The following is a 12,668-nucleotide window of genomic DNA, read 5'->3' as shown; positions in this document are numbered from 1 at the left end:
CTGGCCACATGACCCGGAAGCTGTCTGCAGACAAATGCCAGCTCCCTCGGCCTATAGAGCGAGATGAGTGCCGCAACCCCAGAGTCGGACACGACGGGACCTCATGGTCAGGGGCCCCTTTACCTTTATATTTGTACAACAACAACAACAACAACAACAACAACAACAACAACAACAATTTATTATTTATACCCCGCCCATCTGGCTGGGTTTCCCCAGCCACTCTGGGCGGCTTCCAGCAGAAGTATTAAAATACAATAATCTATTAAACATTAAAAGCTTCCCTAAACAGGGCTACCTTCAGATGTCCTCTAAAAGTCTGCTCCTACCTTAGACCTAAGTAGTACAAAGACTGTCAAAGAGAGTGTGAGGATTACGGAAAGAAAAATCATTCAAACATGCCATGTTTAAAACATCATTTATTTATACAATGTACAAAATTTACAACATTAACAAGTCTGAGCACTATTTACACGGGAATACATCCACAGAAGGTTACAAAAACAGTAGAAAGGATAATAACCAGGAGATTTTGCACAAATATGGCTTTGATGATCATGCTTTTACTTAGACACATTTCAATAATTTTTCCCACAGCGTAAAAATCTAAAATTCAGAATGAAATACAAATGCAGAAATACAAATTTAGTAACACCATCATGCTTAGACTGCAACATTTTTCAAATTAAGATTTCAAAGTGTGGTCCAATTCAATGGTTACAAAGCAGTATATTAAGTTTCCTGAGTGATATCACATTATAATAACCACAGATTTCACGGACAGGACAATTCAGTCATTCTTGCTTGTGAAGAAGTGCTTAACCACATGGTTCAATCGTGCAACAACGAACAACTGACTACCTTTTCAGAGATCACAATGTATGCAACACATCTCTTTGTAAGACACAATGCGAACAATTCTCTTAGTGATTAACATGTAGACCAGCTCTATCACATAGAGACTGTTTAAAATAGCATCCCCATGAGGTGTTCTCTACACTCTTAATGTGTAGGATGGCATTCACCTGTTTCATGCTAGCCATTGCCATGAATGGTGCCGTATCGGTGCAGAAACTCTCCACATGACCTAGTCACATGAGCAGCTGTATTACTTCATAGCAGTGGTGTGGAGAGGGCACACAGGGATGCCATTGCTATCTGCCTCCATATGGTGAGTGCACAAGTGTGGTATGAAGATAACTTCTAAGTGCCTTGTAATCCTTTCACATTTCTATAATACGGAAAGTGCTTTCCAAATTACTGATGCAACATGACTTAAAGAGCATATAATTCGAACGTATATTTTGGCACACAGTTTCAGCCCCGGTCATGACTTTGGTGAGTTGAGGGGTACTCTATGAAACAAGCTCAGTAGTACAGTACAGAAGATTAAAAGCTGGCTGAAGTGAAGCCTTCCTGTCCAATCCCAACCGTTTTAGTGGTATGCCGCAACAGTCTCAATTGTCAGTCTTGCATCCCTTTGAATTGCAATGATATTTGAACTAGATTTTACAAAGGGCCTCAGGAAAAGGGTATGTCAGGTCTGTGGTGTATGAAATTAGAGGTTATGGATTAAAATGTATATGACGTAAGAAACGAACAAACAAAAAACAAGCCATTGCTTGCAGAGGGGCATGGCTGGGTTGGATCCCAGGAACAACAAGAGGGAGGCGAGTTTTACTGCCCCCACCTCCAAAAAAGCCACTCCCGAGCGTCAAGGTGACTTCTAAAATGGAGGAAGTGAGAATTGACCAAAACTGGATGGAGACACCTTGTTTTCAAATATATTCCTTGAAATTTCAATAACCCCTATTTATCCCTGCTGGCTGTTAGCAGAATAACGTAAGTTAGTCACACAACTAAATGAATCTCATTGCTTTCAATGGGACCTCATGACTAATTTTATCAACAGCATGATGGCTCAAGCTGCCAATGGATCTGACTCCCAACTGATCCCTCTAGCAGTGTACATGGGATTTTGAACCAGGGCTGCTGAAAAAAGTGAAAATTATTTCTATCTAGTTGCCTCCAGTTCAGACTCCTGTGTGCGCCTTGATGCATAAATGGATAGTATGGCGTGTTCTTATAATAGAGGCAGCAGGTTTACATTTATTTATACACATACATATCACACACAAAGTCCTGCAATGAATATGTGAGTTCCGTGTTTTCATAAAGTAGTTGCATTACAAATATTTTAGGATATGGGGGTGTGTCTACAAACACAGCACAGAATATGAGGCTGGTAGATGCTGGTTTGTTTGCTTTGGACAGAAATTTTTATGAAGCACTTGGGATTTAGAAAAGATTTCTTCCTTATTAGAATACATTTGATCACAGTTCTCTATTCCCATTTTCCCCTCCCCCCCTCCCCTTGGTTTACAGCTTGAATATGCGTTGTAACTTGGAAAAGTGCCAGGTCCCCATGGATCAGCATTAGCCAAACATAATAAAAAGCCAAAGACAACTCATAAAAATCACTATAACTCATGATTACACGGCTGTTCGTTGTATATAAAATCCCACTGATCCTTTATACTGTCATAAGGCAGTGACACATATTTGATTTAGCTTCGACTTTACTTCCCCACCCCCCACAGCACTAGTCTAAAAAATTATCATTGTCACATATAGGCTGAAAACACATATCATAGCAAGTCATGGTTGTTTTGTGTTAACACACCATGATACCCACTTCACAACCATGATGATCCCCAACATATGAACCAAGGTTAGCTGGTGTTTTGCTCCAGTTAGGATTTGATGTTACACCAGAGGACCACATCTCATTGCCTCCACTCACTAGTGAACAAGAAAGAAGTGGGAGCTACACATTCTGCACATTCACAGTAAACCATGGTTTGCCATGACATACTAACAGCCCATGCACTACCCATAGCTGCTTAACAATAGAACACTGTATAACATGTCACCAATCCTGATCATGTCTTACAAAAATAAATACTGTGATCTAGTATGTAAAATAAACCCTCTCATGTGTCAAAAGTATTGTCTGGATTAGTAAAACACATTTCAGTGGAAGCATTTCCTTACTGAAAAGAAATTTGTCCACAAAGTTCCTCTGTCAAGAAGTTTCGATCCAAACTCGGATTCTCAATAGACATTTTGTAGGTGAGTCCTACTGACCCATGACAGCAGCCTAACGATGCCCAATGTACAACTTTAAGGGGCTCCAATGCACACAACCAGCATCAATTACAGGGGCGGATCCACAAAGGAAATGGGGATGTATCTGTAAGCACATCAAAACTGGGTTTGCAACATGTGCAGTGCCCTCCTGGAAAAGTTTACTCAGAGGAATGCTCCACTGGATCAGAGAGGTACGCACAGAGTGTGCAGGACTCTACTCAGAAAGCCCCATTGAGTCCAATGGGCTTCACCCTTGGGGAAGTGTATACAGGACAGCAGTCTTAATTAAAAGTCTTTTGAAATACAGGCAGTTCCCCGTTTGCACAGGGGTGGCGTTCCAGGTCCAGTATACCTGAAGGAGCGTCTCCACCCCCATCGTTCTGCCTGGACACTGAGGTCCAGCACCGAGGGCCTTCTGGCGGTTCCCTCACTGTGAGAAGCGAAGTTACAGGGAACCAAGCAGAAGGCCTTCTCGGTAGTGGTGCCTGCCCTGTGGAACTCCCTCCCATCAGATGTCAAGGAAATTAACAACTATCTGACATTTAGAAGACATCTGTTTAGGGAAGTTTTTAATGTTTGATGTTTTATTGTGGTTTTAATGTTTTGTTGGGAGCCACACAGAGTGGGCGGGGTATAAATAATAAATTATTATTATCAGACGTGCCTAAAACAGGCCTGTATTGAAACAATGACCCAAATTAACTGGGTAACGGATATGTGAAAGAAAATGCTACTTTTTTAAAAAAGAAAACAAAACATTGACCCAGCAGAAGGTACAGGAACCATCTTGGAAGAGCCATGGACATGGACTTCCTTTGTCACACATAAGGAAATGCTTCTAAGCTGGTACGTGCTTTCCATAAATGCATGAACCAAGAATGCTTTTCCTTCAAGAGGATCTTTTCATTCATATGCAATAACGTATGCAGTTTATTCAAACTAGAAAGATCAATCAACTAATATTTCTTTAGTGCTGTCAGCTGATTAATCAAAAGCCTTTTTTTGCATAGTGGAGTGGCTTCACTGGGGAGCCCTGGTTTTAATTGGTATTACTGTTATGTAGTAAACTCTAGATATATTCCCTTCAGAAGTCGAAAGCTACTACTTAGGAAGAAATATACCTTTTCGATCAAGTATTTGCAGTGACCAAAATCTTTTGCTTCCAAAAGGTTTCCTTCAAAGTATTAGAGTTAAAACAAAACTCTGTCCTCCTTTTTTTAAAACCAAAGACACAGATTAAAACAAAGGCTTTTTAACCAGCCAAGGCTAAAAGGAATTCAAGACAGCTGAGTTTAGAAATGTCACTAAGAAAGAAAGGTTTAAAAACATATATTAAATAAGTCATACGTATTCATAAATACTTTCATCCTTGAATGCTTTTCTCAATATGTAAGTGGCACTTTATCCTGGGATGTCTACGTAGCAAAAACTAGCAGGAGACATGCCATTATGACTGGTACACTTTGCAAATGTCTCTGTGTGTGGTTTATGGGAGTTGTTGTTGCAAATATGGCATCGCTTGAATTTCTGGGTAACGGCAAGTTGCAGATGTTTCCCTCACAACAGGAAGTGCAGACCTAGAAAAAGGGGGGAAAGTATTGGTCAAGAGAACTGTTCCATATGTGAAAAGACCTTCATCAAATTGTGATAACTACATGTTACACTCCAAGTTCCAGGTTTTGGGTTGGTTGGTTGGTTTTTAAATGATAATGGAAGTATAAAATAAAATGGAAATTTAGATTACAGAAGTTGCAGGAAAGGGCTAATTTATCTGCCTGTTTCCAGACTCAGGTAGGTAGCCGTGTTGGTCTGACACAGTCGAAATATATATTAAAAAAATTAAAAATTGTCCATTAGCACCTTAGAGACCAACTAAGTTTGTTCTTGGTATAAGCTTTCCTGTGCATGCACACAAGAGCTTATACCAAGAACAAACTTAGTTGGTCTCTAAGGTGCCACTGGACAATTATTTAATTTTTTAATATTTTATCTGCCTGTTGTTCCATTTTTATCCATCCACAGCAAAGGTCCTCTTTGTCTCATGGCAAAACACTTTTGGAACTAGGAAGGACTTTAGTATGCCATTTGGGTTTATGGCTTGAAGTTTTGTTTTTTAAGAAAAAACAGCCAAGTTTTTAACAATCCCATTGGATGTGCCCAAGACCTTTCGGGGTGGGAGAAAATTCAGCTGAATGCAATCCCCACTTGCAACTTGAAGTAGAAAGTGTTACCCCTCTAGAAGCTGCTACCATGCCCAAAATAGTTTTTTGGAGCTGAGTTATAGTGTGGTGTGAAAAGTAAGGATAACCAAAACTTGCATAATACAAAATTCCTGTAAGCAGTGGTACCTCTGGTTACAAACAGAATCCGTTCCGCAGGTCCATTTGTAACCAGAAAGCACTCATAACCTTAGGCGCCATTAGCAAAAGCGTGCCTCCCACTGTGCATGCCTCTCTGGCATGCAATTTCCAGTCACATCCCAGGGCAAAGTTCGCAACCAGGAGCGGCTATTTCCGGGTTACTGGAGCTCGTAACCCGCAATGTGCACAACCACAGGCATTCGCAACCAGAGGTACCACTGTAGTCTCAAGAAATTAATAACGAAAATGACCTCATCTGTTTCCAGATCATTTCCAAATTTCAAAAGGAAAAAAAGGCCAGCTGTTGTGAACTTTGGAGAAAATACCCAAGAACCCCATGGAAGTTATGATTGGTATGTACAATATTTCTGTGTTTTAAAAATGAACCAGTTTTATTCACATGATTGCACGTAACCACTTCCAAAAGTTAACTTACAAGCATAAAACCATCTTGGTAGCACCCATATTATAGTTGAGAAACATATGTAGGCAGTGCTTTTTTTCTGGGGGGACGCAGGGGTATGCATACCCCTAAACATTTTGTGAATCTAAGTTTGGCCTCATTGAGGGGCAGGATTTCAATATGAGTAGGAAAATGAGAGTACCCCTAAATATTATTTATTTTTTTAAGGAAAAAGCACTGTACGTAGGATTAGCCTATGGGTCATGGGGTTTCTATTTCCCCAAACTTCCCCTTGATAAATGCTTACTTACAACCATCCAGTTTCAATAGCAAATATGCCTACTTAATTTTGGGGTGGAAACAATCCTCACCTCAGTTCCTTCTTTTATGCAATGCTTAATAAATGGAGCCTATCTGAATACAAAACAAAAATCCTAGGTGGCGCTGTGGTTAAACCACTGAGCCTAGGGCTTGCTGACCAGAAGGTCGGCGGTTCGAATCCCTGTGACGGGGTGAGCTCCCGTTGCTTGGTCCCAGCTCCTGCTAACCTAGCAGTTCGAAAGCACGTCAAAAATGCAAGTAGATAAATAGGAACCGCTACAGCGGGAAGGTAAACGGCGTTTCCATGTGCTGCTCTGGTTTGCCAGAAGCGGCTTTGTCATGCTGGCCACATGACCTGGAAGCCATACGCCGGCTCCCTCGGCCAATAATGTGAGATGAGCGCGCAACCCCAGAGTCGGTCACGACTGGACCCAATGGTCAGGGGTCATAGAATCATAGAATCATAGAGTTGGAAGAGACCACAAGGGCCATCCAGTCCAACCCCCTGCCAAGCAGGAAACACCATCAAAGCATTCCTGACAGATGGCTGTCAAGCCTCTGCTTAAAGACCTCCAAAGAAGGAGACTCCACCACACTCCTTGGCAGCAAATTCCACTGCCGAACAGCTCTTACTGTCAGGAAGTTCTTCCTAATGTTTAGGTGTCTCCCATCCTGTATTTGTGCCTTTCATTTTTTTTTGCCCAAGTGTAGTACTTTACATTTCTCCTTGTTAAAATTCATCTTGTTTGCTTTGGCCCAGTTGTCTAATCTGTTAAGGTCATTCTGAAGTGTGATCCTGTCCTCTGGGGTGTTAGCCACCCCTCCCAATTTGGTGTCATCTGCAAACTTGCTCAGGATGCCCTCAAGCCCATCATCCAAGTCATTGATAAAGATGTTGAACAAGACTGGGCCCAAGACAGAACCCTGTGGCACCCCACTAGTCACTACTCTCCAGGATGAGGAGGAGCCATTGATGAGCACCCTTTGGGTTCGGTCAGTAAGCCAGTTACAAATCCACTGAATGGTAGCATTGTCTAGCCCACATTTTACCAGCTTCTTTACAAGAATATCATGGGGCACCTTGTCAAAGGCCTTGCTGAAATCAAGATAGGCTACATCCACAGCGTTCCCTTCATCTACCAGGCTTGTAATTCCCTTTACCTTTACCTTTTAACCAAAATGGCAATGCCCCCATTTTGTTCGATAGATACACATGTGGTGTGAAAAAGATCTGCTCTGGCTTGGAGTGAGCTAGGATCAAGGATTGTCCATTTCACTTCTTACCTTCAAACCTTTATGCTGGAGATCTATGCATCCTGTAGACAGGCAATCTTCCAGAGGAACACAGCGCTTGGTAACAGATACACTCTTTCCATTGGCTTCCAGCGTGTGTTGAGTATAGCAGTATCGTGTAGCTGCCAGGGGAAAAAAAAGGTTTTGTATTTTTCCAGTTTGTAAGAGGTTTCGTAGGGGCTTTTTGGTTTAGAGAAAAGGCGAGCGAGAGGTTACATGGTAGAAGTTTATTAAATTATACGTGGCATGGAGAAAGTGGAGAGAGAACAGCCCCCCCCCTTTCATAACACTAGAAATGGAGTGCAAAATCTTAATCTTAGGAAGCTTCCAAGAGAACTTCTGCCTTCATCTATTTTGCACATCTTACACATTTTCATGAACTGAACATTTCTTTTAAAAACAAAAGCCTCTAGACTGTGCAGTCCAATGCCTCAAAGCTTGCTATCCTGAAGCCATTTACTCATTAGCAGCATCCCATTATTCTGCAATCTCTCAATGTCTTTGGGGATTTCACATTCTCTAAGAAGTAAGTGAACCCGATTCTGGCTTGGACTAAGATCTAGCTAGCGTGTACATCATTTGCCATGTATTTTGATAGTTCACCTAATGTAGTCATAAGACTATGAGAATAAAAAGGTTATCCAAAAGCTGTGTGTCTAAGCCGCTTGTGGAGCCTTTGCGGCAAAGATAAAAGATGGATTAGATTTTCCACCCAGTCGATTCCAGCCTCCAAATCCCATATTTTGCAGATGTACGGCAATCCTACTGAGAGGAGATGTAAAAGGCTCCTGCTCTCTTTCAAAGTAGATAACACAAAAGAGCTTTAATAGAAGCCTAACTATGGCAAGAGCATCTCGGCTAAATCATCAAAAGCAGGTAGCTTATGAGCTACACTAATGAATTCACGGGAGTAATGGAAACACGAGTCCAAAAATGTAAGCTGTTGTGCAGCCTAATTAGCCACTCTCCTTTAATGCCCCAAATCATGTCTCTTTGAAGTTGGGAAATATTTTCAAAAGTTGGTGCCGCTGCTCACTTTGTTATGTTTTATTGAGCAGCTCCTTGTGATACAGCTTTTGGCAGTGTGGCTGCTCCCACATAGAAAGTTCATGTAAATTGGCCGGAATCTAAGGTATTAATAATTGTAGTAATAAATTAAATTTCTATACCACCCTTCATCTGAAGATCACAGGGCAGTTTACAATATAAAAACACAAAAATGTGTAACATACAACACACACACACCCCAATAATCCCCCACCCGCCAGTTTAAAAGGCCATAGATGGTTTAATAAGCCAAAGTCATTTTTTAAATATTTTACTACGTTCTAATAAAAGAAATTTACAAAATATTCTGATACAACAGAATAAAAAAAAAAACCAAGATATTTCAACTGATACAAATACATTTGCTCTCCTCCCCATCCTCCCTATCCCGTTTCCCCCATTGGACTTCCTGTCAATTCCTGATGTATGTCCTAATTTTGAAATAAATGTACATAACTTGGTAAGAATGTCTAATACAGTGTTTCCCAACCTTGTGCCTCCAGCTGTTTTTGGACTACAACTCCCATCATCCCTAGCTAGCAAGACCAGTGGTCAGGAATGATGGGAATTGTAGTCCAAAAACAGCTGGAGGCACAAGGTTGGGAAACACTGGTCTAATACATTGTTATCTCCTAGCGCAGGCACCCCCAAACTTCGGCCCTCCAGATGTTTTGGACTACAATTCCCATCTTCCCCGATTACTGGTCCTGTTAGCTAGGGATCATGGGAGTTGTAGGCCAAAACATCTGGAGGGCCGCAGTTTGGGAATGCCTGTCCTAGCGCATCACGGTAAGAAGTTAAGGTTTGTCCTAATTCTTCCATTTTCCAAGGTCAGTCAAAAGCTTGCATAGACAATGAACCCTTGCATGTCTGGTTTGTATCTATCCCATTTTTCCATAAATTCTTCCGTTGACTTGCCTCTCAGGCAATTTGTTAAGTACGCCATTTCTACTAATTCCTGCATTTTACCCTGCCAGGCAATTACTGTGGGAACCTCCAAAGTCCAGGGGCGAGGGGAGGGATGGTTTTGAACGGCACCTAGATACCAGGCAAGCCTCCTGGTGAGAACATTCCACAGATGGAGAGCCACCACAGAAAAGGCCTGCTCTTGTGTATCCGCAAGGTATTCATTTTAGAAGAGCTTGAGAAAGAGGACACCAGTCCTTCAACTCCCTATAAACTACATTTACCCGCTTTGCCATCTTGCTCTGCTCAGAAAAGTATGCTGGGTGCTTAGAAAATCCAGTTTGATTCTTCATGGGCAGCATCATTTTCAAGCAACCTGGCAGAGCATAGTATTCCCCTAGCATCCTTCTCCCATAGCGGGAGCAAAACATGGTGTCTGCCTTCCCTTCCTCCCTTCAAACTAGATCTCCACCGCATTTGCTTCCTTCCAACTAGTTGCCACACTCTGAGCAGGACTAGAATAAAACATCGGAACAGGCATATCTTTGGGCCGTTTTAATTGCTCTGTGTCTACCAGCTTCATATTTGATGAGGTAACCCTAGCGTCTATATTCACTTGAATTAAAATGCTTCCACAAATTTGCTTCTTCCCTATAGTCTCGGCATTGGGAGCAGAACGACAACACCATCTGTGGTCATCAAATCTATCCCAGCAGATTAAATGGTAAGGCCAGACCATGTGGAAGTTCTACACAGATCTAGAAGGGACGGCAGATGTTGCTGGCCAGCTTCCAAAGTACTGAAGTCGGAAATAAGACTGAGGAGAAAGCTTGCCTCCATATCTGTTTATAAAAGATAGGCTGGTGGATGTGAATTGCTTGAAAGTGAAGAAAGGTTTTGGAGTGAAGGGTCAGAATGAATGAGAGAGAAGGCAGAGGAGCAGTGGACGCACAGGGTGTTTGAGAGCGGACTCAAGTTGAAAGATGTGGGGTAAGAATACACTGGGGATGATGAGAGGACTCCTACAGGAAGCAGTGAAAGCAGAGAAAGGGACTTCTAGAATGGCTATTTGCAAATTGTTTGCTGGTATTTGGTTAATATTGTCTTGGAATACTGTATGTGAAATGTATTACAGTGGTGCCTCGCTTAACGAATGCCCTGTAAGACGAATTTTTCACTAGATGAATGGATTTTGCGATTGGAGGTTGCCTCGCAAGACGACGAGTTTTTCTATGGCCGCCGCTTCGTCTTGCAAAGCGTGGCTATAGAAAAAGAAACCTCTGACTGCAAAGTCCAGCGTGCAGCGAAAAATTGCCAGGGCTTTTTGCCGCCTGCCTTCCCCTTGGCTTCGGGAAGGCAGGCGGCAAAACACCGCCGCACTTCGGCTCCGGGGTTCAGAGCCGAAGTGCGGCGGTGTGGGGGCTGCAAAGGCAACCAGCTGTGTGCCAGGCGGCTGGGGGAAAGCAGGCTCCGTCCCCCAGAGCCGAAGTGCAGCGGTGTGGGCGCTTTTTGCTTTCACACCGCCGGGCTTCGGCTCCAGGGGACGGAGTCGAAGCGCGGCAGTGCAAAAGCCCCCGCACAGCCGCGGGCTTTTTGCCGCCTGCCTTCCCCTTGGCTTGGGGAAGGCAAGCGGTGAAACACCGCCACACCTCGGATCTGTCGGGTGGGGGGAGGGAGGAACGGAGCATCCGATGGGTGCTCCTTTCCTCCCTCCCCCCGCCCGACAGATACGGCATTTGCCTCTGTCGGGCAGGGGGAGGGAGTAGCGGAGGATCGGACCGGTCCTCCGCTTGTCCCTTCCCCCGCCTGACATAGCTGAAGCCGAAGCGCTTCCAAGGGGAAGGCAGCCAGCGAAAACGTCCCCGCTTCGGCCCCGTCACCTGGAGCTGAAGTGCGCCGATGCGGGGACGTTTTCACTGGCTGCCGAAAGCCCCGCTTTCCCCTCACCCCGCCCGACACAGCGCAGATCGGAGGAGGCTTCTCCTCCGATCCACGCTGTGTCGGGCGGGGTGGGGGGAAAGCTGTCGGCGGCAGGGGGAGAGGAAGGAAGGAAGAGAAAGGGCTTTCTCTTCCTTCGTTCCTCTCCCCCCACCCGCCCAACAGAGCCCGCATCTGATGGGGGTTCAGAAGACCTGTCAAATGCCGGCTCTGTCGGGTGAGGCGGTGGAACACACCTCTCTTGGCTCGGGGAAGGCAGGCAGGCAAGAGAACAAGCGCCTGCCTGCCTTCCCCGAGCCAAGAGAGCAAGTACCACTGTCGCCGCCAGGCCCCCAGAGCCCATAGGAACGCATTAATTGACTTTTAATGCATTCCTATGGGAAACGGTGCCTCGCAACACGAAATTTTCGTAGGACGAATTGAGTCCTGGAACGAATTAATTTTGTTTAGCGAGGCACCACTGTATTGAATACACTGGAACCTCTGTTTCCGAACATAATCCGTTCCAGAAGACCGTTTGACTTCTGAAATGTTCAAAAACAGAGGATCAATGGGCAGTCCACAAAATCCATTGGAAAGACACGCAGCGGAAGCCGTTCGACTTCTGAGGCGTGTTTGAAAACAGAACCAATTACTTCCTGGTTTTTGGCGTTCTGGTTCCAAATCATTTGGCTTCCGAGATGCTCGAAAACTGAGGTTCCACTGTACTTTGAAATGTTATAGGATGGCAATGTGACATTTGCTGTACATTTCAGCTGTAAACCATCTAGGGTTTACATAAATTAAATATGAAATTGGTTTTGTTTGTTTGTGTTTATGTGCGTAGCCTCCCTGCAACAGGAGTTCTTTGGACAGCTCTCAAAGCAAAAGCAAGCCAACATAGCATAAAACTATTGGAAATAAAAGTAAAATTGAGACACAAAGATGCCCAGATTACCGTATTTTTTGGTCCATAGGATGCACCTATTTTTTTAAAGGCAGAAAAGAAAAGAAAAATATTCTGCCTCAAACCTGGAGGTGGTGGTTTCAGGGGAGGAGAAAGCAGCTTTCAGGCTGCACATTCCTGCTCTGCAGCTGCCAAAGGGGTAGGGGGAAAACATTCCTCCTTCCTCCCCGGCCTCTTTGCACTGGCTTTAAATCCAGCTGGGGAGAAGGGGAGGACGCTATGGTCTGTCTCTTCTCCCCAGCTGGCTTTAAAGCAAGGGGGGAGAACCGCTCGTGCTGCGCACAGCGTCAACACAGCTCTCCCC

At 43.9% G+C, this 12,668-nt stretch overlaps 1 protein-coding gene across 1 annotated transcript in view; it reads right to left on the bottom strand.

Annotated features, from left to right (window-relative positions):
* Positions 1-381: 381 nt before the first annotated feature.
* Positions 382-12,668, bottom strand: part of LYPD6 (LY6/PLAUR domain containing 6) — a 56,423-nt gene continuing 44,136 nt past the window's right edge. The window contains exons 4-5 of the mRNA XM_035131383.2: positions 7,519-7,649; positions 382-4,727 (exon numbers count right to left, since the gene is read on the bottom strand). Of these exons, the coding sequence (XP_034987274.1) occupies positions 4,566-4,727; positions 7,519-7,649 (293 nt within the window). The 3' untranslated portion in view covers positions 382-4,565. The remainder of the gene's footprint in view (positions 4,728-7,518; positions 7,650-12,668) is intronic.

Source organism: Zootoca vivipara, chromosome 1, assembly GCF_963506605.1.
Source record: "Zootoca vivipara chromosome 1, rZooViv1.1, whole genome shotgun sequence".
Taxonomy (NCBI): Eukaryota; Metazoa; Chordata; class Lepidosauria; order Squamata; family Lacertidae; genus Zootoca; species Zootoca vivipara.
Note: the sequence above shows the minus strand (reverse complement) of the source record. Positions and strands in the feature narration are given on the sequence as shown.